The 24,349-nt window shown below is 36.1% G+C and overlaps 1 protein-coding gene across 6 annotated transcripts in view; it reads left to right on the plus strand.

Moving 5' to 3' along the window:
- The window catches only part of METTL25 (methyltransferase like 25), a 134,497-nt gene that overhangs the window by 28,242 nt on the left and 81,906 nt on the right, over window positions 1–24,349 (plus strand). For all 6 annotated transcript variants that reach the window (XR_008666705.1, XR_008666702.1, XR_008666704.1 and 3 more), the window contains 2 exons: window positions 4,544–5,140; window positions 5,957–6,104. Coding sequence is in view for 1 of the 6 variants with exons in the window: in XM_055342137.1 (XP_055198112.1) it covers window positions 4,544–5,140; window positions 5,957–6,104 (745 nt within the window). In the remaining 5 variants the exon portion in view is untranslated. The remainder of the gene's footprint in view (window positions 1–4,543; window positions 5,141–5,956; window positions 6,105–24,349) is intronic.

The raw sequence follows: 24,349 nt of genomic DNA on the forward strand, positions 1-24,349 counted from the left end.
GGGCACTAAGGAGGGCACTTAATGTGATGGGCACTAGATGTTATATGCAACCAATGAATCACTAAAGTCTACCTCTGAAACTGATTTTTAGAAAGATATTTTGAACTCCTTATTTAAAAACAAAACAAGGGACACTTGGGTGGCTCAGTGGTTGAGCGGCTGCCTTCAACCCAGGGCGTGATCCTGGAGTCCCAGGGTCGAGTCCCACATCGGGCTCCCTGCATGGAGCCTGCTTCTTCCTCTGCCTGTGTCTCTGCCTCTCTCTCTGTGTCTCTCATGAATAAATAAAATCTTAAAAAAAAAAAAAACCCTCATGTTGTATGCCTTAAATACAGTTTTTATTAAAAAAGGCAAACTCAAAAAAATATAACTGTTCTATATGAAGTTCATTACTGTACTAGTAGTGTTAAGAAATGTCAGCACTCTGTATAACAATGTTTCTGTGGGAAAGTCTCTTAAACAGAATTAGGAGACTAGGAAGATACCTCCCACCAGGCTTTGGACTGGAGAATCCTTTATTTTCAAATCCATAAGATGATCAGGAAGGAAAAGACTATTGTGAGTAAGGGGTAGGAGATCAGAATGGGAGAGATTTTGCTATTCAGACTAGATAGTTTGAAGGCAAAAAGTTGTATGGCTTCTGTTACTTGATTGCATAGTGGTTTTCATTGTCTTGCTGCTACATACTCTACTAAAAGACCAATTTGAAGAGGGGTAAATCAACATGGATTAATAAAATAGAAGGATAAGTCAGCCCACAGATTTCCTAGGAAAAGTCGCCTACTAACAAAGATTTATTTTTTTTAATTTTTAAATTTTTTAAAGATTTTATTTATTTATTCATGAGAGACACAGAGAAAGAGGCAGAGACACAGGCAGAGGGAGAAGCAGGCTCCCTGCAGGGGATCCCTGGACCCCGGAATCACGGCCTGAGCCGAAGACAGATGCTCAACCTCTGAGCTACCCCAGGTGCCCCTGAAAAAGGTTATTAAATATAATATTGTGAAAACATGATTCTTAGAGTCTCTACAGCCATCTTAACAACTAGAGGAATTACAAATAAGATGTCCCATGGGCTCTGTGTGGTTTGGCCTCTGAGTGGTTCAGCCATTCTACTGCCAGGTTTCATAAGTAAGGTGAATTTTCTTCCTTGTTCAAAACTTGATGTTCTATTACTTGCAGCCAGAATATTTTTGATTCACAAGTAGAATCACCATAAACAGTTAAATGAACAAGCTCAGTTACCTCTTGGTAAGAAAACATTGGTAGGAACAAATGCGCTGCTGCTTATAAGCAACCCACTGGTTGCTAACTTTAAGGTTGTCATCAGCCTCAGTAAGTTTTCCCTGGAGATTCAGATAGGGAGGAACTGATTAATAGTTTCTACTGTATAGCCCTTGTATTCATGAGTCTGGGAATGGTATCTCCAGTTAGACTGTAATTCCTTAAAATTAAGATATATATAATGCTTCTATATTTCCTATAACACCTAGCCCAGAGATGAACATAAAAAAGGATAGAGGGAATTCTTTGTAAGCTTATTTATGGGGATTATATAGGGAGTCTTACCTATGAGCTCCTTGAATTACAAGACCCTAAAATTTTTAAGGATTTAATTAATGGCATTACTTCAAATATAAAAATGTCTCCTTAATGGGCTCATACTTGTATCAGAGTTTAACTGATTTTAGGATAGACATAGATTAGATACTGTTTTCTTGGGATAGTCTTACTGTAATTTTTCATTTATTTCTTACGAAATGATATGGCAATAAAATAGCAATCTTGGTAATATTTTATTTCTCGTTTTTAGTTCTATTGAGGTATAATTTACATAGTCACCAATTCTAGGTGTACATTTTGATGAATTTGGTGTGTGCAGTTGTGTGACCACCACCATATTAAAAAAATATTTGTCACCATAAAAAGTTTTTTTGCCCTTCTGTAAGATATTTCTTTTTCCACTCTCAGGTAACAACTGATCTGCTGGTAGTTGTTTTTTAGTTTTGTTTCGAAGTAAACTCTACCCCCAACATAGGGCTCAAACTCATTACGCTGAGATCAAGAGTCATATGTGCTACCGACTGAGCTAGCCTGGCACTCTTGACCTACTTGTAATTTTGAATTTCTGGAACATCATATAGATGGAATCAAATATATTGAGAACTTCTGTGTTCGAATTGTTTCCTTTAGCACATAACTCTTGAAAGTCATCAATGTTTTTGTATTTATTCTTTGTTTTTCTTTATGCAATGGTATGGCTATTACAATTTGTTTTGCCATTCACAGGTTGATGGACATTTGTGATGTTACCTTTTTTTTTTTTTTAAGCTCCTATGAATATTCACATATAAGACTTTGTGTGGACATGTTTTCATTTATCTTCAGCAAATAGCCTAGAATGGGATTTGTAGGTCATATAATAGGTGTATATTTTAATTTTATGATGAGCCACACCATTGTTTTTCAAAGTGCCTTTACCACTTTACATTTGTGAATGTGTCCTTATGATTTTAGTTTGCGTTTCCCTGATAGCTAGTGATGATGGACATCTTTTCATGTTGGCCATTTGTGTATCTTTTGTGAAGTGTGCATTCAAATATTTTGCCAATTTTTAAGTTGTTTGTCTTATTATTGAGTTGTAAGAGTTCTTATATATTTCAGATACAAATCATTGGTCAGATGTATGTTTTGCAAATACTTCTTTTTTTTAACTATGTGTTTTAAATAGCAAAAATTTGAATTTTAATGAAGTTCATTTTTTCAATTAGTTCTTTTGTAGTAGATACTTCTTAAGTCCTACATAAGAAATCTTTGCCCCTCTCAATGTCACAAAGATGTTCTCATACTTTCTTCCAGATTTTAGTAGTTTTTATTATCACATTTAGATTTGGGATACACTTCTAATTAAGTTTTGTGTTTGCTGTGTGACAGGAAAAGTGCATTTTTTTTCCCCAGGGAGACATCCATTATACCAGCACCATTTGTTGAAAAGGTTATCTTGTCTATTGGATTACCTTAGCCATTTTGTTAAATATCAGTTGATTATATAAATGTTGGTCTATTTCTGTATGCTGTTCTTTTCCATTGATTTATTTATGTATTTTTATACCAGAACTATGCTATCTTTGATTACTGTAGTTTTATTTATTTATTTTTTTGATTACTGTAGTTTTATATTAATTCCTGAATTAAGTTATATCTTCCAACCTTTTTTTGCAAATATTTTATTTATTCATGAGAGAGAGAGAGAGAGAGAGAGAGGCAGAGACATAGGCAGAGGGAGAAGCAGGCTCCCTGCAGGGAGCCCAATGCAGGACTTGACCCCGGGATCACACCCTGGGCTGAAGGCAGGCGCCAAACTGCTGAGCCACCTGGGCGTCCCTTCCAACCTTATTCTTTTTCAAAAGTATTTTGATTATTCTAGGTATTCTGCCTTTTTGTATAAACTATAATATCTACTTCTAAATTTTTTAAAGAGACCTTGCTGGCATTTTGATCAGGATTGTGTTTAATCTGTAAGTCATTTCAGGGAAAATTGACATCTTCATATTGAGTCTGCCATTTTGTGAACATGGTGTATCTTTATTTAGATCTTTTAAATATTTTCTCTGCTTTTATAGTTTTCAGTGAATAGGCCATGCAGAACCTTCACTGAATTTATTCCTAGATATTCTATTTTTTTTTGCTATTTTAATTCAGTTGGTTTTAAATTTGTTTTCTAATTGTCGCCCTTTGCCGCTATATTGTGTACGTTCTGATGCTTCATTATTAATCTCTAATGATCCTGTATCCTGACGCATTGCTAAATTCACTTGCTAATTCTTTTAGTTTTGTATATTCCTTTAGATTTTCTGCATAGTCATGTCATCTATGAAGAAAGACAGTTTTCTTTCCCATGTTTATATCTTTTACATCTTTTCCTTGACTTTTTATACTGTCTAGAACTTCTTTTAAAATGTTGAATGTAAATGATGAAAATGGTTGTTTTTTAATAGGAATCAAAAATTAAAACAAAAAAAACAAACATAACAGGTTGTATAAATTATACAACCATTTCTTTACTTGCTTAAAATTTTTTTTTAAGATTTTATTTTTATTTATTCATGAAAGACACAGAGAGAGAGGCAGAGACACAGGCAGGGGGAGAAGCAGGCCTCCTGCAGGGACCCCAATGTGGGACTCAATCCCAGGAAGCTGGGATCACGACCTGAACCAAAGGCAGATGCTTAATTACTGAGCCACCCAGGTGCCCCTTAAATTTTTTTAAAAAAAAAGATTTTATTTATTTGGGAGAGAGAAGAGAGAGCGTGTGCACAAGCTGGAGGGAGGAGCAGAGGAAGAAGCAGACTCCCCAGTGAGCAGGGAGCCTGAAGTGGGGCTTGATCCCAGGACTCTCAGATCATGACCTGAGCTGAAGGCAAGATGCTTAACCAACTGAGCCACCTAGGTGCCCCTACTTGGTTTTTAAAAAGGTACTGAAGATGCTTTCTGTTCTCATCTGACTAAAATCCTTTAATTCATTGTGTTTTTCTTACTTTAGGTAATTGACCTGGGTTCTGGGAAAGGCTACCTAAGCTCTTTTTTGTCCTTGAAGTATGGCTTAAAAGTTTATGGAATTGATTCATCAAATACCAATACTCATGGAGCTGAGGAGAGAAACAGGAAATTGAAGAAACATTGGAAAGCCTACCATACTCGGTCAAAATTAGATGCTAATGGACTGGCATTAAAAATGGCAAAAGATAGGAAAGTACAAGATGAAGTTAAATATAAAGTAGATATTGAGGGACTATGTAACAGCAGTCCTGCGAATCAAGAAAAGATGTCTACTTCAGATTTTTTGCCGGATTTTTCGGATTCTGTAATTTCTAACATTAGAGTACAAATGGAAAACCTACACGTGTATTCACATCGAGAAGAAAACTTGTGTTTTGAAAATGCCTTTTCTCTTATAGACCTTTTGCCTATTAATGCTGTAGAACCTACTTCATTTCAAACACCTAAGAGAAAAATGTCTGAAGCAAATAAAGAGAGAAGAAAAATGACATCAAAGTCAAATGAATCAAATATATATTCACCTTTAACATCTTTTATCACTGCTGATTCGGAACTGCGTGATATTATTAAAGATCTGGAGGTTATTTCACTTTTGAATTCCTTAATTTCATTTTTAAAAACGCTCTAAGACATAGAATTAAATCTTAATAGTAAGCTTACTTGACTTAATCTTATTTGGTTACATTAATCTAAAGGACCAAGAAATATGATCAGAGGCTATATTTAAACTATTATAAGAATCTGTCTAATACAAGATTAGTTGGAAGAATGTTTTCTGAGTCCTTGAAATATTAAGATCTTTGACTGCATGTATGTGCCCACACATTCTGTACACACATTCTTTATGTGTGTACATTTGAAACAAAAAATTTTTCCTGAATTTCATATTGCCATATTTGATATAGTGAATAAACTATACTCTTGGTGTTGGAGTAGAAATGCCAAATTAGTACCACCTATTCTCTATGACAACATTTTATAAGTTTTGGTAGGCAGTTTGTGAAGAACTTAATAAAAATATTGAAGAAGCTGTAACTGTGTCTCAGTTCACAAATTTGTCCTAATGTATGCTTCATTTGATTGTCCAGTCTTTAATATGGGCTAGTTGTTAAGCAGATATTAGTTGCAAAAGATATCAGAGAAAATTCAAATGGATAAGTAACCAAAAACATTAGAAAATAAACTCAAGAGTGTGTTAGTTATGATAAAAGATCACAGTCATTTTGCCTATAAAGGAAATAATTATTCATTTAAAAACATACACTACTTTCTAGGTAGACTGATCATTTTTAAAAGCCCCATACATTCTAATGAACATTTAAAATCTTCACCTGAAATTTTTTTTAGCCTTCCTCTTACTAATGCCAAAATTTATTTTTTCTTTTCATTTTTAAAGGATTGTTTGATGGTAGGTTTACATACTTGCGGTGATCTTGCTCCAAATACTCTGCGAATATTTGCTTCCAAATCTGAAATCAAGGGAGTTTGCAGTGTGGGTTGTTGCTACCACCTCTTATCTGAAGAGTTTGAAAACCCGCATAAAGGTACAGAGTTTTCTATACCTCCTAATTATATTTATTTGAGCATAATGACTGCTTTCTGTCTCTCCTTTTTTTTTTATTGTTTGCGATAACATTTTGATTTCACATTTACGCATTTTATTATATCATCTTACGCATTTTATTATAGTTTTTTTGTTCATGAAAAGGTCTTAATGAATGCTAAACACTGCAAATATTTAAAAATTTTATATGGTACATTTGAGAACTTCTGTTTAAAAACACTTGTATGATATACATTTACTTAAATAGTGAAGCATAGTTATTTTGAGATGAATATAGAGTTGCAAAGTTTGCTTTATATTTAAAGCCTCTGTTTTGTAAGCTGTATTGATATTTGTCATAAAAAAAGTTCCTTACTGTATTTTGAAGAGTCAGCGTACTCTGATTTTAACAATCTGCATAACAGCAGTTGCATCAAAATAATATTCAGGGATCCTTGGGTAGCTCAGCGGTTTAGCACTGCCTTCTTTGCCCTGGGGCGTGATCCTGGAGTCTCGGGATCAGGTCCCACATCAGGCTCCCTGCATGGATCCTGCTTCTCCCTCTGCTGTGTGTCTGCCTGTGTCTCTCTCTCTGTCTCTCATGAATAAATAACTAAAACCTTTAAAAAAATAATATTCAAACCATTCCCTGGACTGAGAAGGTACCTGAGGGGTACAGTACAAAGTACTTAGGTAGGACTTGAAGCATCTCGTAGCCCTTCTTCAGAGCAGCTCCCGAAACGCCTGTGTCTAATCCATTTTATATGCTCTATCTTTCTGTAAGATGTAGTTTCAAAAGCACTGGTTCAGATTAGCTGGTTATTTAGTCTATTAACATTAGCAGTTCTCTTTTCTATTAGTATAATGGATTCTTTATCAACATGCACCATCTTGTTAAGAATTTTACATCAGGGACATGTGTGGATATGGATGGTATTGTATGCTCTTCTCAGTTTTAAAACCCGGGTGAAGATGAAATTGTAATTATTTTTCATTCAGTCATGTCCAAGAGGTAAAAATTGTGATTGTGATAATTCTACTGAAATTTGATTGGATGAAACAGAGGTCATCCTTAAAACTGACAAAGATTTTTGTGAAATAAAAGTCCATTGAATTTGAATTCTTTTGTGTGTCTTAAAAAGTATCTTTTAGGAAAAGGTGCACAAAAGTAAAATTGTGAATATATAGATATACACACAGAGAAGGCAAACTGGCAAAAAGTTAACAACAGTTTGGTTTACATGGAGAATATATATATTTGTTATGCCATTATTTCCAACTTGTCTCTGAGTATAAAAATTTTCTAGTAGAAATTTGGGGAAAAAAGTAAGCCCAAAAATAGAAAAAAAAAAAGTAACCAAAATATATACATAAGTATTTTACATTATCTTACAGTCTTGTTGTACATCTTTCCTAAAAAATGAAGAATAACCTTCTATACAATCACAGTTGTACCATTTTAAAAATATTAGGTGAGTAGTGTTTTCCTGCATCAGCAATAGATTTTATGTAGGGGAAGTTTGGTTTGTAATTCAGCAGCTTCCTATTCTGTGGGTACAGTAAAATGGGTTTTTAAAATATAATTGGCTTATTTAGAGTAGGTGTAGATGCTTGGTGTATTCTTCAGTTCAGAAGTATTGTCTTCTACAGTGTAAGATCTTTAATTTCAGCTGTCTTTTTCTCTCATTCATTTTATCATCATCATACTCCCAGAGATGCCTTCCCCTTCCAAAGGACTTCCCTTGCCTCTGCAGGCAGTACTGTTTTAGGACTGCCATCTCTGGTCCTACTGGACCTTTGCAACCATTGCTGTGTATCATCAGGTCTCAGACCTAGTCTCAGTATTTCTCACCAGCCATGGGATCCTCTTTTTTGACTTTGTACGCTATTCTAACACCCATTTTTCCACACCTGATTCTCCCTCTGGAATGATCCTCTCAGCTGGTTCTGCTAGTTTAAGATGTTTATTTACTAACTTACATTTAAATCAAAATTTGTAGTGTAGTTGTGGCTTATGAATAGTTTTCTTTATTCTATGTCTGGTTTTTGTCAAACATGTAATGAAATTCGGATTTAAGGGACTCGTTATTTTTTTTTTTAATTCTTTTTTTTAATTTTTATTTTATGATAGTCACACGCACACACACACACAGAGAGAGAGGCAGAGACACAGGCAGAGGGAGAAGCAGGCTCCATGCACCGGGAGCCCGACGTGGGATTCAATCCGGGGTCTCCAGGATCACCCCCTGGGCCAAAGGCAGGCGCCAAACCGCTGCGCCACCCAGGGATCCCAAGGGGACTCGTTATTTTATGGCAACCAGGAAGTACCATTGGTACATTTTTCATCATGTCTAGTTCTCTAATTCTATTCCTAAAGGGTTTGGTAAAAGCCATTTGCCAGGGTAGAAAAAAAATTAAGAGAATGAATACTCACTTGTTTGTCTATCCATTTTATTTTATTTATTTATTTATTTTTAAAGATTTATTTATTTATGAGACAGAGAGAGAGAGAGAGGCAGAGACACAGGAGGAGGGAGAAGCAGGCTCCATGCTGGGAGCCCGACGTGGGACTCGATCCCGGGACTCTAGGATTGTGCCCTGGGCCGAAGGCGGGCGCTAAACCGCTGAGCCACCCAGGGATTGCCAAGTCTATCCATTTTATATCAGCCTTTAGGTACTTTTTTTTTTTTAAGATTTATTTATTTTAGAGCATGTACGAACAAAGGGAGGGGCAGGCAGAGGGAAAGGGGGAGAGAGAATCCTCAAGCAGACTCCTTCCTGAGTGTGGAGCCCCATGCTGCCTCCGTCCCAGACTCCAAGGTCATGACCTGAGCCAAAATCAAGAGTCAGCCGCCCAACCAACTGAGCTACCCAGGTACCCCTAGGTACCTTTTCTAAGAGATTATTGCATTAAACTATTGACAAGTGTTTATTGACCATGTATTTGAACAAAAATGAAAAATATACTTGATTAGGGCATGTTCAGTGGAGAAGTCTTTGAAGAATCTGAAAGGAGAGGGAAGATAGTAGCATCTGCATCTTCAGTCACTCCTGCTTCTTTCCTGCCATGGAAAGAGCTGATATGTTTATGAGTCTTTAGAGTGTAGATACTGGTTCTTGGTCACTTTTGTATCTTTAGATGCTAAGCACATTGCCTCAAACATGATGCCTAGAGATCAGTGTTTGTATAATGTATGTATAATGAGTGTTGAATAGATAATTTAGAACAAGTGACTAGCAGTAGAAAAAAAATCACTATCACTGTAATGGCAGCTGCATTTCTTTCTTTCTTTCTTTCTTTCTTTCTTTCTTTCTTTCTTTCTTTCTTTCTCTCTTTCCTTTCTTTCTTTCTTTTTTTTTTTTTTTTTGAGATTTTTAAAATTTATTCATAAGAGACACAGAGAGAGAGGCAGTGACAGAGGAAGAGGAAAAGGCAGGCTCCCCATGGGGAGACCGATGTGGGACTCGATCCCAGGACCCCGGGATCACAGCCTGAGCCAAAGGCAGATGCTCAACCACTGAGCCACCTAGGTGTCCTGGCAGCTGCATTTCATACTGGTAGGAGACAATATGATTGAATAAACATTTCTTGACTAGCTACTATTTTCAAGGCATGGTACTTGGTACTTCATGTATAGTAGAGATGAGGAGAGGCTCATAAAAAGTCAGTACTTTGGAAAAAAGTAAAAAACTCAAATAGATGCCAAGCAGAGTTCAGTTCAGTTCAACATTCATTGAATGCCAGCTGTGTTCCATACTGTGCTAAGCAGTGATGATATTAAAATGTATGAGATACCATGTTCACTCTCAAGGGATTAAAAAAAATAGCCCTTAATCCTCGGAACCAGAGAGTCCCTGTTAGTAACTTAATTTGTAAAAAATCAACATAGAAAATTCAAATAATATAGAAAGATATTAAAAATAAAAATAAAGTCTCCCGACCCATATTTTTGCTTTCTTGTGTGATTTTCCAGAAAAGATCATGTGTACACGTATGTACACACTTCATGTTCTTCTATTTTAGGGAACCAGAAGGTAAACAATTCATTTTTTCACTTAATATATTGTAATCTTTTCATATCTGTACATACTATGTTGCCTTGTTCTTTTAAGTGACTCCAAGGGATTTCATATGCTGTTTTTTATAAAATATGGGAAGAGTGTTTCCCTGAATTTCCTAATCCTCCAACACTAGTTTCAAAAGAGTGTAGTAAGTGCTTATAATACAGAAATTTATACCTGTGGATCTTATACCAGAATAACACGTAGCTCAGTCTGTGATGGGGGAGTGAGAGTTGAGGTTATGCTCCCAACGTGGTGATACCCTCTGTGACTTAAAAGATCAGTAGGAGTTAATCAGACAAAGAAGTGAGAAGGATATTACAAACAGTAAACAAAGGCATAGGGTGATGAGTGTTCACAATCAGGTTTCCTTCTCTTTGCTTTCCACAGTCACTGTTTCGCTTTTTTCCCATCCTATTTTTCCTTATATCTTTCTCAGAAGCAGTGATAATAATCCTCATGGTCATTTCAGTGAGTAAAAAAAGCAGCTTTTAGAGAGAATGACGCCTCCATTTTCGGATTTCAGTTTACCTAAGAGTCATTTCCCCAGAATCTCTCTTTGGTTCTTTTAGTTTATTTATTTAGTACCTAATTATTCATAAAATAATCTTTGAGTCTTCTGGGAAAATGAGGTAAGCCAGACAACTATATATCTTCACACTCTGGAAATGGAAGTCTCTCAGTTAACAGATCTCAAGCTTTTGGTCTTGGATCCTCTCCTTCTCTAGTGTGGAAGTTAACCACTGTTCAGTGAGTGAATAGGACATTTTTAGCTCCAGGATTTAGACAAGAAAAAGTGTTGGGAAGCTTTATAACAACACTGACTGGCAGCTACAGACTCATTTTCCCTCCTTTTAGGCAGGATTAATTCAAGGAAAGACTTTCCTATCAAAAAATATCTTGAGAATCACTGAGGTTATCAGGTAAACAATACTAGGCTTAACTGACAAAAGCTAAATAGTGGTACCTTAGTACTGCTTGCTTTCCTTATGCATATCTGAAACAAACAGGATTATGAGTTTTCCTTGTCAGGAAAGCAAAGAATAAGCAGAAAGTGACAGGACTAGGTGTTATGATGAAGTAGGTAGAGATGTATACAATAGGAGTACCTTCAAATACTTTGGAGGTTGAGAAGAGAGGTGGAAAGCCAAGAGATAGGAGAAAAATATAGAAAAATAAGTGATAGGAGCAACAAAAACAACCTTTATTTGTGTTACAGTTTTGCCTAGCTTTGGACTGTCACATTTTCTCATCTCAAAAGCCAGATGGCAAAGGTAACTTACCCCCTTCTCTTTTTCCCAGGTCTTATCTCCATTTTCTTGCCTTATCTTGGCTATAGCAAAAGGAAAAGATGAGAGCTATCTCCTGCAATTTTTATAACAGTATCTCTAGATTCTGGCTGCCCAGCTAGATCAAATATGGCACTTTCAGTATATAGATGCCAGGGACCTGCTTCTGACCTTCTGAATTACAATCTCTATGAATAATACTTAAATATAAATATTTTTAAGAAGCTCTATAAGTAATTCTGATGAACAACATGTTTGAAAACAGGATATTTATTATGATTCCATAGGGGACACAACAGAGTTCTAAAAGATGACTTGTAGAAATATATTCAAGATTTATTTATAGTCATTTCAGTCTTTCCCATGTGTAGACTTAGAGAGTCTACTGACATGCCAGTTTGCAGATCCAATTCAGAGACTGGACCCAAAAGCTCCCATGAGGGTGTATCAAAGTCCAGAATGCAGAGTGCTGGAGTAATTAGCCAAAAAAAAAATGTCCTTGAGGTATGGAGCTCATAATAAAACCTGGGGAAAACCAAACATAGAGGGCAGGATACCATGTCATGAATGTATAATAAATTTGCTAGAATAGACAAAATCAAGGGGAAAAAGATAGGAAAGCAGAAGAATGCCCAAGATAATTATGAATATTACTAGAATTTTGATAGTTTAACTTTGTTGAAGAACTGTGTGTGTGTGTGTGTGAGTGAAGGCAGACAACAACAGTTTGTTATGGACTATATAGCTGTAACTATTTGGATAGATAAAATATGAATATAGTCCCGTTTTGTATATACAGTGTATACTATGTAGTTCTCATTTCCCTTACCAAAGTAAAAATCCATCACTATACAGTTTGATCATTATATTAAACTAACTTATAGGGCAAGAGGTTTGCATGCGCAAGGTTAGCCTATTTCCTGTCATATATCTAGCACTTGGGTTCCATGGAATTATATCTCTGAATGGTCAAGTGTGTCATGTGTCTCTCTCTTCATATCTTACACACCTGCCCCTCACCCTCGCTTTGTTTGCACAGCTGTTTTTAAGTTTAAATTGGGGCATGGTAGCCCTTTGGGATGTAAATTTGAGTTATTAATAGTCCAACGTAGTATAGTAGGAAAGTCTGGTATGTACACTGCAACTTTTTATGATGATATGTACTATGTAAACAATATGTGTTTTACATGATATGTTTACCCAGTATGCTGTGGTAGACCATGGAGGTGGTCCACCATGAATGTCAATTTTCAAAAATACCTCAAAGCTCTCTGAGTCATCATGAATACTGAAGTTATACCATATGTTTTAAGAACTGCTTTTAAATATTTATACATTATGAGCCAGTAGTTCCTAGGAGAACAAGAAATACCAGGAACAGTTTTATTTTAGTGCTTTGTAGAACACGTATATTTTCCCAAGCTTGAATTGTTGCAGCCTTTTGTTTTAATACTGATTATTATTGTCATAATTAATTTGAAATGCTTTATTACTTTTCCCCCTCAAAGTTGGGGAGAGAAATTCTTTTGGCTGTTTTCCTGTAAATGTAGAAAAGTGCTATAAGGAAATACTACCTAATGTTTACCTATTACCTGTCTAGATCCATATATCTCTTCTTCCTTGCTAACTGAACTATCATTTTGTTAAGGTATCAGTCTTTAGGAAGATTGTGTCCTTCTATAGCCTTAGAAATAAATTACTTTCTTTTTTATTTTTTAAAGTAATCTCTACACCCACAACCCTGAGATCAAGAGTCAAATGCTCATCCCACTGAACCAGCCAGGTGCCCAAGAAATAGATGACTTTCAATCTCAGTTAATTATGGTAGTTTTATTTATTTAGGAATGGATATGAGACACAGTTCTTACCAATGAAGCAGGAGGAGCGTAGCTCCTAGGGGGTTTCCTAGGAAAATTTTAATTTTTTCCTTAAAACTGAGCTCAAGGCAGGAAATCACCTTTTTTTTTTTTTTTTTTGGTCTCTGAACTTGGTCATTTGTGTGTATTTGTTCAGCTTAACAGATGGTATCTCTCTATATCTGCCTGTTATATATACTGTCAGAAATTGGTGTTAATGCTCTGAGTCCTTCAGGCCCAGTCTGAGGGACAAAAGATAATTTTATACTTCCTCTAAGTTTATACGATCATTATAGATGCTTAGGAATACAGAAAGAGTAGAGAAAGATCTAGGACCCTGAAAAGTCACATCAGGCTGTTTTATAAAACTTCTTCCGTGGCGTTGGTAGAAAGCCTCTACTGAGAGTACCTCTTCTCAGGGACCCAGATTTGTGCTTGGTCTTTCCTCACCCCATCCCCAGCCCAGTGCCCGGCAGTCTTCTAGTATAGTTAGTGCACTCCAACAACTGTAGATTTGCAGATCACATGAACGGTGTAACCTTTGAAAGCCTGCAGTATACCTTCATGTTTACTCCAAGCCTTACTGTGTTACAGGGTATTAAGGTGATTCTCCCATAGGTTCCTCCATTTATTTTTGTTTTGTTTTTAACCAGAGGAGGTCTGTAGATAGTCTTTTAGTGGCATATTTCAATCTGGTTCTGCCATTTCTATATCAAATGGTAATATTTCAAGGGCACATGATACCTCTCGTATTGTAGATTCTCTGTTTATGTCACCACTAGGAACTTAAAGGAAGCTAGATACTTATATAGTCGTCTTCACTGTCTTGAGGATGAACTATTGTTGTGACTGCTTTAAATTTAGAGGTACTTTACTGGGAAAGATATCTGGAGGGTTTTTTTTGTTTTTCGTTTTTTTTTTTTTTAATTTTTTAGATATCTGGAGGTTAAAAAAGTTGAGCATATCATTTGAAAATGTAGCATACTGCTTAAAAATAAGTTTATCTTTTTCTAGAGATCTTTCAGATACACGGTATATGGTATTAAATAAATACTCTTAAGATGGGCAGCCCCGGTGGCGCAGTGGTTTAGTGCCGCCTGTGGCCCGGGGCGTAATCCTGGAGACCCTGGATCGAGTCCCACATCAGGCTCTCTGTATGATGCCTGCTTCTCCCTCTGCCTGTGTCTCTGCCTCTCTCTCTCTCTCTCTCTCTCTCTCTCTCTCTCTGCCTCTCTCTGTCTCTATGAATAAATAAAATCTTTAAAAAAATACTCTTAAGACAATATTAGCTGGTTAATAACAGCATTAAACCATACATTGTATCATACAGAAAGGTATGACTAGTTTCTTTGTCATGGTAATAGAAGTGAATTATTCCCCTCATTGCAGCAGTACATAGAATTGCTGTCTTTTCAGTAAAGACTCGACGATATATATTTTCTGACACATATAATATGTATTTTACTAAACAAATCTTTTTGCCTAGTATAGTCTTTTAATACTGGAAGTTTGAGGGATGTAGAGGAATAAGGCATGGTTTCTCTTTTCAAAACAAACACATATTTGACTTTTATTTCTAGCAGTGTGGGAGATGTGATTTTTCCGAGAAACGATCCTACAATAGTTCAGCTAGATCTTGGCTAAACTAGAACATGCAAATTTTTTAAAGCATTGCTGAATCCACAAAAAGTAAGGGAAATCTCTATGATTCAAGAAAAATCAAAACCTAAAAGTTAGGGATGCCTGGGTAGCTCAGTGGTTGAGCCTCTGCCTTTGGCTCGAGGTGTGATCCTGGGATTGAGTCTCACATCAGATCAGGCTCCCTGCAGAGAGCCTGCTTCTCCCTCTGCCTATCTCTGCCTCTCTATGTGTGTGTCTCATGAATAAATGAATAAAATCTTAAAAAACAACAATTTAAGGTTAAAAGGAGAGATGAGGAAGAGGAGTTGAAACCAGAGTCTGGAACTGAAGCCATAAGGTAGCGGACAGTGTTGTCCTGAGGCAGATGCTTCCCACAGTGGGATCTAGAGAGTAATATTAGGCCTCCTGCATGGTCAGGGGGCTAACCTGAAAAGTCCATACTAAGCCATGACCTTGAATGAGACAAGAATTTTCGGTCAGATCTATACAGAAACAAAAATCAAATTCCTACGAGGGAATACTTTCCAAATTCAGGTCCTTGGAATTTCTGTAGGTTAAAATCTACCAAATATTAGCTCAAAACTTAACAAACTAAATCACAGAGCATGTCTGGCTGGACATAACCTGAATGCTCCTTGCTCCTATTCAACTAAAAATACTGAATACAGTTCAATTTTGTTTCTTTTTAAAAGCATTGAAATACTAGAAAGATACATAGTATTTATCAGGTCAACATGTAGGAGAATGCAGGAGTCCACAAAGATGATGGAAGCACTGAAGCCACTAAGGGTATTTGTGTCATAGACCTTCAAGGGGTAGGCACACAAAGGAGTCTTACAAGACATACTCTCACAAGTTGAGACCACAAAGGTGAGGACTAAAGTCAGGGCAGCAGTAGTAGAGATAGAGTCAATTAGGAGAATTTAAGAAACATTTAAGATTGTTTAGAGTGGGAGATAATGAAGCAGGAATTGTCAAGGATTATTACCAGGTGTCAATTTTCAGCCACTGTGTAGGTGGTGGCACAACTTACATGATAGGAAACACTAAGGATGGACCAAGTTTCAGGCAAAGTTTTGAACATGTTTAATATTTTGAAATTGCTTTATTTATGTATGAGTGATGCTATTTTGAGAAAGTTTTATAAAAACAGACAATTAAATACATGGAAGTGGAGCTCTTGTAGCGTAATTGTAGGATTTATTTTTCTCTTATTTTCCAGAAAATCTGTAAGGTAGTAGCTGACAGTGTCTCATACATAGTTCAAGGATGTGGAGGCCAAGGTCTCTACAGTTTTCAATTATGGCTACATAATGGTTGCTACTGTCCAGCCATTATAGTTCAAATGAAAAGAAATATGAAGATGGAAAGAGTTTCTCCCATCTGAGACAGTGCCCTAGATAGAACTTCCTTTCCTTATAGACTACTTCTAAAAGGCTAGGAAATGGCATCTTCTAGATGGGTACATTGTACCTCCAAATGAAATCAAGATTCTGTGAGTGAGAAAGAAGGAGAAACTGGGTATTAGGTGGGCAGTTAGCATCGTCTATCACTGTATGGGTGTGTGTATGTATCACATATGTGCCTTTGTGTAGTATTAATACATGAATAAGACACGAGAAAGAGGAAAGTATAAAGGAGTGAGAATGTAACAGCATGTAATCACATCCATTGTCCTCTTCTTCCTTTCTTCCTTTTAATAATTATAACTCCTCTTAGTTTTAGCAGAGAAAACATCGCCCAAGCATCCAGAGTACCCATCTCCCATGAGAAGAATTCAAGGCAGTAGAATGTGAGTCAGAAAAATGTATGCAGCTTATTTAAAAGTGCTGCTCAGACCCCATTTTTTTCACCCTTCTTGCCAGCCAATTAATGACAGTAATCCCGATACCAGTGCCAGTAGCCAGCTCTTGAGGATGCCAGAGCAGCCCCTGTCATCTGGGTCTCTGGAAAACACATTGTATACTGCCTGGCTTCTTTTGGACTATCACAAGAGAGAAGTAGACTTCTGTTTAATTTAGGGACCTATATTCTGAGATCCTTTGTGACACCCTATCTAGTGTAGGTTAATCTAAGGCCTTGTTCTCAGTGCTTCTCCTTTGTGTGAAACTTGTATCTTGAGACTATAACTGTATTTATGTGCTATGAATCTACACAAGCCGATAGTAGTAGCAACAATAAACAATAACGTGATTTATGAATTAATTATGTAGGTATATGATTTATAAGTGATTTCTTAGAGGTAAGGAAAAAGAATATGATAAGTGGTAAAAGAACCATTCTAGCTAAAATGTGAAGATTACTTCCTGTCAAGAGATTAGGAAAAGCTTTATGAGGTAGTAACTTTGGAATTGAGCTTTACAGTGTAAGATTTAGATAAGCAAAAATGAGAGGGGCATTCCAGACATAGGAATGAGGTAGGTTAAGTCAAAGCACAGTAGGTCACTCATTGGGAATGACTGAATTCTCTAGCTAGGTGGTAACCTAATTCATATGAACTATTGAAATGTTGAAGAGTATTGAAAGGAACTCATCTGGAAAGTCCATTTTGGTAATAAAACTTTTGAACAGAACAGTAATGTGACCAAGAGCAGAAGTTGTCAGACCTGTGATTCTCAACCATGAGATTTGTTGAGACCCTAAAGTGGGGAAAGGAAAATAAACCAGAAGCTGTGGGACCAAGGCTAGGGGAACTAATCCAGTGGAAGTATTCTACCAAATCAGGTAGCTGGTTCCCTAATAGTATTCAGAAGGCAAACTCTAGGGGCACCTGGGTGGTTCACTTGGTTAAGCGTCTGTCTTCTGCTCAGGTCCTGGTCCCAAGGTCCTGGAATTGAGCCCTGTGTGGCGCTTCCTGCTCAGCGGGGAGCCTGCTTCTCCCATCTCCCTGTGCCCTCCCCCCGCTCACTTGTGCGCTCTCATGTGTGCCCTCTCTCTCTCAAATTAAAGACCAACTCCAGTCACGTGTGAGTTGGCTTCTATCATCTGTCATCTATATAGTATCATTACTATATGTGAAGCACTATTCTAGGTACGTTACTTGTATTGACTCTTTTTGGTCTTCATCTCTCCTATGAGGTAATAATGTTACCATTCCCATTTTCATTATTCTTCATAACACCACTATCAGGTAACACTATTATTATCCTGGCCATTTCAGGTGAGAATACTGAATGGCATGGAGGTTAAGTAATCTGCTTAAGATCACACAGTTAATAAGTAAAGGAGTTAGAATTTTAGCCCAACCAGTCTGGTTCTAGAGTCACACTCTTAAAGCATCTGTCAGAAATTGAGACAGAGAGATAGGATTTGGCCTTCTAGAGAGATTTCTGTTAATTTTAAAAACAGGGCGAAAACCCAGTGTATTAGTTTTGGATTAATTTCTGGCTTTTATTGGAGTCCGAGAATCTAAACCAGAACCTGAGGCAAAGGCTTAGGTAGATCTTCTGTATATAAAGTGAGACAAATAGGGGAAGCTCAGGGGATACACAAATGCTAGTTCTTCCTAAATATAGAGGAGAGTCCAAGTACAGAACTGAAGACAAATTCTGGTCCTCACCTCTTTTTAAGAATATCAATCCTTAAAAATGGAAAAGCTTGGTTAGTTTGAGTTTGGAAACTAGGGAGGGATATTGACACTGGTGGTGATCAAGACAGTTTGGAGATTGGTAAATCTTTCCTCACTCATACAGGGTTAGGACAGTTTCCTAATTTCTGCTTCTCTCTCTTCAGTTGTGTACCCTATAACTTGTTCGCAGTCAAACAGAGTGACATGGTGCTATTTTCCTTCTCTGGAATATGAAAAGGGTGAGGGGTCTCTGAGTGGCCAAGCTTAGATAGAAATACTTACCTTTTGTTTTTAGGAGCAAGCAGCATTATCCTTAAACATCTCTATTTTGTGTTAAGGTTCAACGAATATAGGTACTTAATATGAGATAAATGTGTCATCTCCAACATTCTGTAAACTTTCTTTTTATGTTAAATATCAGATGCTTTATTTGCTAGAATTACTATTTTATTAAATTGGCATGATTTTAATAGCTATATCCTGCTTTGATTTTGCCTTTCTTTTTTGGTTTTATGGTCTATACCACGTAATTAGCTTTTTCTATTTTTCTATTCATTTTCTATTTGCGTGGGCCACATGGGCCTTGAGAGAAGGGAGACCGAGACAATTTCAGGATGAGTTTTGCCATAATGTAGGAGGCATGTGGCTTCTGAAGAGACTCATCTTGGAAAGAAAGAAAACAGTGGTTAACCAAACCTAGAATCTCAGCCAGAACCTGAGTTTTAAAATACTTTTGGCTGTAAATAATAGCAAGTTCACCCAACAGTGGCAAAAACAACAAAGTACTTAATTTCCTCACATAAACAGAAGTCAGGAGTAGCAGTTCTAGGGTTGATTCACTGATTCTGTGACATCAGGGCCCTGGATTCTCAGGGCCATAGTTACAGACATTATGTCTTCATCAAAAGTGAGTTAGAGGGCATCCCAGGTGGCTCAGCCCAGGGCCTGATCCTGGAGACCTGGGATCAAGTCCCACATCGGGCTCCCTGCATGATGCCTCCTCCTCCCTCTGCCTGTGTCTCTGCCTGTGTCTCTGCCTATGTCTCTCATGAATAAATAAATAAAATCTTAAAAAAAAAATGAGTTAGAGACTTTCTCCTCAAGCATTTGCCCCTCTGTCCAGGCTCTGTCCAGGAGGGTGAAAAATATCTGTCCAGAAATTTCTCAGAATTGTTTCATGTCTTCTTGCCCACACATATTTCACAAAGTAACTTCTAGCTGTAAAGGAGTCTGTAAAAGTGACTATTTGACTTTTCAGCCTCCTTGGTGAGGCCAGCAAAGGGTACAGGTGTTAAGCAATGTCTGCAAAATACTTTTTCATATCCTCCCCCACCTCTCCTCCTTTCTTTCTGCTTTGTTTACTGTTCCCTCTAGGTTGTGTACTGATTTTGAGGACTGAGTAAAATGAGAGCACTAATTCTCTAAAAAGAGAGGGGCAGTGATCTCTTCGAATGCTCTTTTGCTTTGGCACCTACCACATAATTTAATCGTTATTAAATTAATGGTTTAGGTTTAATGTCTTCAGAATGCTTTAGTATTAATTTCTTGGTGTAGACTCTGACAACTTTAAAACAGAAAGTTTATCTTTAAAATTTTTCTTTTAATGCCTAACACTCACCAAAATATGTAATATATAGCAAGTACTCAATAAAGGAAATTTTAAGAAAAAACTGATTTAGTACTGGTTAAAACTTAAAAACAAAAGTGTTTGATGAGACATCTTGAGAAGAGATATTATTAAGTAGTTTGGGAATTCTTAAGGTACTGAGCTGGCTTTGCCCTTCTCAGCAAAGATAAGAAACAGAAGGTTAAAGAAGGTTTACATTCCAGAGGCCACTGGAGCAAAATGATGAAAGCACACTATCCTGGTGAGACAGAGGTCTTATTTAATTTTAAATATACACAAACTCAGATTCCTTTGTGATCATAAATTATAATTCCCTCTTGGTTTTCTTTGAGAAGAAAGAAGAAACTTCTAAATACCTATTAACTATGAAGTTTTTATTTCTCTCTAAAGCATGTAATCTTTAACCTCAAATCATATGATGACCACAAAGGTTGTAAAATATGTTTGTGAAAGAAGAATGTATTTGTTCTCTTGATCATAATAGTGGTTTCACATTTTTTTTGTATATTTTTTTATTGGAGTTCGATTTGCCAACATCACATAACACCCACTGCTCATCCCATCAAGTGCCCCCCTCAGTGCCCGTCACCCAGTCAGGCTCATTTTTTTTTACTCATCCAAATTAAGAAGTACGTTTTATGTCATTACAGATTAATAGATAAATAAAACTGGTACTGAAATTTCACAAAAAATTACTTATTCTTTCTTCTTTTTAGTTAATATTCATTTTTGAAAGGTACTGGATCTTATAACACACAATGCATGCTAATGTGATTATTTTATTCCATTCTGTTAACATTTTATAAAATGTTGGCCATAATCCACTAAATTGGTTTTATGACCTATTAATGGGTTGTAGCTAGTATTTTGATGGTAAATTTATAATGACTGCCTTTTGCACCTGAAGAAAAGCCCCCAATATGTGTTTTCTGATTTCCATGGTGTAAATACACCCTACTTGGCCAGTTTCAAGCTACTATCCTGATGTCACTGGGTGTTGAAATGGGAAGAAATGACACATTCGGCTTTCTCTGGAGCCATTATGAGCCAGCTTCGCTACACCACTGGCTATAATTATATATAGTTTAAAATGAATATGAATTCATGTTTGTTATAAGTAAGTTCATTTAAACTGCAAATCAGGAAAAAAAAAAAACAACTGCAAATCATCTTATCTGTTAAACATCCCAAACGATGTCTGTTACATAGCAGATACCAAATATGTATTTGGTAGAAGAATGAGTTCTTTATTTTGACAGATATGAAAGAGTATTTGTATCTCTCCAAGTTTGTTTCTTTTTCAGTTCAATTATTCACACAAGGACTATAATTTCTTATCTGAATGTCATAGAGATTTTTTATATTCATAAACTTGAAGAGGAAATGTTTTACTGTATTTATATGCTATGATGCCTACTATATCATTTGTTCATCACTGAAATGGTTTTCTAAGAGTTTTAGCCTAAAATTTGATAAAATAAAAACAAGTTATTATTTAAAAAGCTATAAGTGATTATATTTCAAAACAATTCTTTGAAGAAAAGAAAGCTTCAAAAACAAGTTACATAGAAATGATGGATTACATTTCATATTCTTTTCAATGAACTATCTTTTAGCCTTTCTATAAATCATTAATATTTGATCCAGAATCTGGATATAGAGGCATAGGATTTTTTTTTTTTAGCAACTCCTTTTAATTTAAAATTAACCTGAAATTAAAATGAAGACTCTGAAACAGTTATAGAAACATAAGAGCTGATTTAGTAACAGCTTTGGGCATTGAGAATATCAATAAACATTTATTCAGCCCAGAGTATGCAGAGATTTAGAAGACACTCCAGAACTGTGTACCTACTAACTGACCACTTTGCTAGATGCCAAGGATTACTAGATAAAACACTTTAAAAAAATTTATAACCCAATGGGAAGACAGATAACAAAAGACAGCTGTAATTCAATGTGATAAGTGCTATATTAGAGTTATAAGTTACATTGAAAGTGTAGAGCTGGTGACATTTAAATGCCCAGGGGAGTCCAAGAACACCACTTAGAAGAGGACATGCTTTGACTACCTCGAATTTTACTTCTGTCTCTGCAGTGCTACACCATTGGATAAATCAGGTAGCCTTTGTGGGTCATCTATAAATTAGTGAGAAGAAAGGGGCTAACTTCAGTGGCCTTGGAGGTTTCTCATAGTTCCAGTAATGATTCTGTGACTTGAACGTAGCTTTCCAAAATATGCCTTTTGTTCCAACTGAACCTCATCTATATTTATTATGACATTTAGGTTTAGTTTCATTATCTTCTTTTCTTGTTAAATTGGATTTTCATGAACAGATATCTACCTTCCTACCATGATTCTACATTTGGATGATAATATAGAGGTTTTGAAAATAAGTATAATAATGGCCTTAAGTTTATTTTCCCCAAAATTTGGCTCTAAGAAGTAAAATTACCTAATAATAATTTATGGGAAGTGCATATTTACATTTTCATTTACTTAACTATCAATATTAACAGTTTATTAGCTTATTTAGTAATTTTAGTAAGTCAGAAACCATGAGGAGCAATCTCAGCTTAAATAAGGTATTGCTCTTGTAATCTTATAGCAGATAAGTAGACTTAACTGTCAGCCCTGTAGATTCAGCTGTTTATAAGCTTTCGTTACAATATCACATTACTTCTCACTATTCAGCTGGGTTTATGTCTCAGAACAATTCTTACCAATTAATATGGGAAAAATATAGAGGTTTCTAGATGTACTTGGCAGTCTTTATACAATTACTTCACATAGACAGCTGTATCTAATCTTCATTCAGTTCTACATTTTCTAGAGTATTGGCACTGATTTTACTTTTGCCATAGGGCATCTTCTTGCTGTCTAGAGGTAGTTAAATGTGGAGTTTTAATACATTTTACTACTTTTTTTCTTTAGTTTGCACCTCGTTATTTCTCATGACTAATATAAGTGGTTTCTGAAACTCATGCAGATTGTATTTATTCAGCATAAAAAAAGTTCTCCCTGTGCTCATGGTAAATAAAAGAAGTCAAGAATGTGATTAAATCTAAAATAGAAAATTAATATCTACTTAAAAGAAATAGTAAAGAGAAATAAGTTATGTTTCAAATATAGAGTAATATGAAATCAAAGCTAATAGAAATTCTTATCAGAAGGTTGACTATCAAACTAATAAAAAAGAGGACTTTTGAAAAAACTAAATTACATTTTGCTAGGTTTATTTTTTTAAGATTTTGTTTAATAGAACATGCGTGGGGGAAGGGCAGAGATAGAGGGGAGAGGGAGAAGCAGACTCTCTGCTGAGTGGGGGAGCCTGACATGTGGTTTGATTCCAGGACCCTGGGATCACGACCCATGTGGAAGGCAGATGCTTACCCGAATGAGCCACCATTTTACCAGGCACCATTTTACTAGGTTTATATACAAATTTGGGTTTGTATTTTGTAAAGCATATGATCTTGAAAAATATTTTGCGATACATATAGTATTCTCACATTTCTTTTTCCCATGGTAAATAAAGTATGAACAAGTGTTCTAAATTTGTTTCATCATCAATCTGGCACAGTGAGTAAAATTTTCATTGGAATGAAGTCACACGATGATCCATAATATTAGTCTGAAGACTGTCTCATTGACTTAATGTTTCAGATGTTCAGCATATGTCTCAGTGTAAACTCTTATCAAGACTGATAAAAGACTATGAAAAGAGCTCATTAAGAATGGTAGGAGAAACTTTTTGGGCTCAGTGAGAGCACCATTGGGGAGCTACTATCACAGTGGTGGCCAGGCCAACACTATTTTCTCTCAGCATCGAGACTTTATCATTCCTATAGTCATGCACAAAAACAGCCCAGACAGTAATGTCTAGATGGATTTACTAAGAAATGATGCTTCAGGGGGTGTCTGGGTGGCTCAGTCGATTGGGCAGCCGACTCTTGATTTCAGCTCTGGTCATAATTTCAGTGTACTAGGATTGAGCCCTGAGCTTATTGGGAAGTTTGCTCAAGGATTCTCTCCCTTTCCCTCTGCCCCTCCCCCACTCACACACATGCACACATGCTCTCTTTCTTTAAAATAAGTAAATAAATCTTAAAGAAACTGTTTTATCATAGATATGATTCTATAAAAGTAATAGATTACATTTTTAACTAGCTGTTTATTTTCTGTTGTGCATATACTATAAT

This window comes from Nyctereutes procyonoides, unplaced genomic scaffold, assembly GCF_905146905.1.
Source record: "Nyctereutes procyonoides isolate TBG_1078 unplaced genomic scaffold, NYPRO_anot_genome, whole genome shotgun sequence".
NCBI classification, from domain to species: Eukaryota; Metazoa; Chordata; class Mammalia; order Carnivora; family Canidae; genus Nyctereutes; species Nyctereutes procyonoides.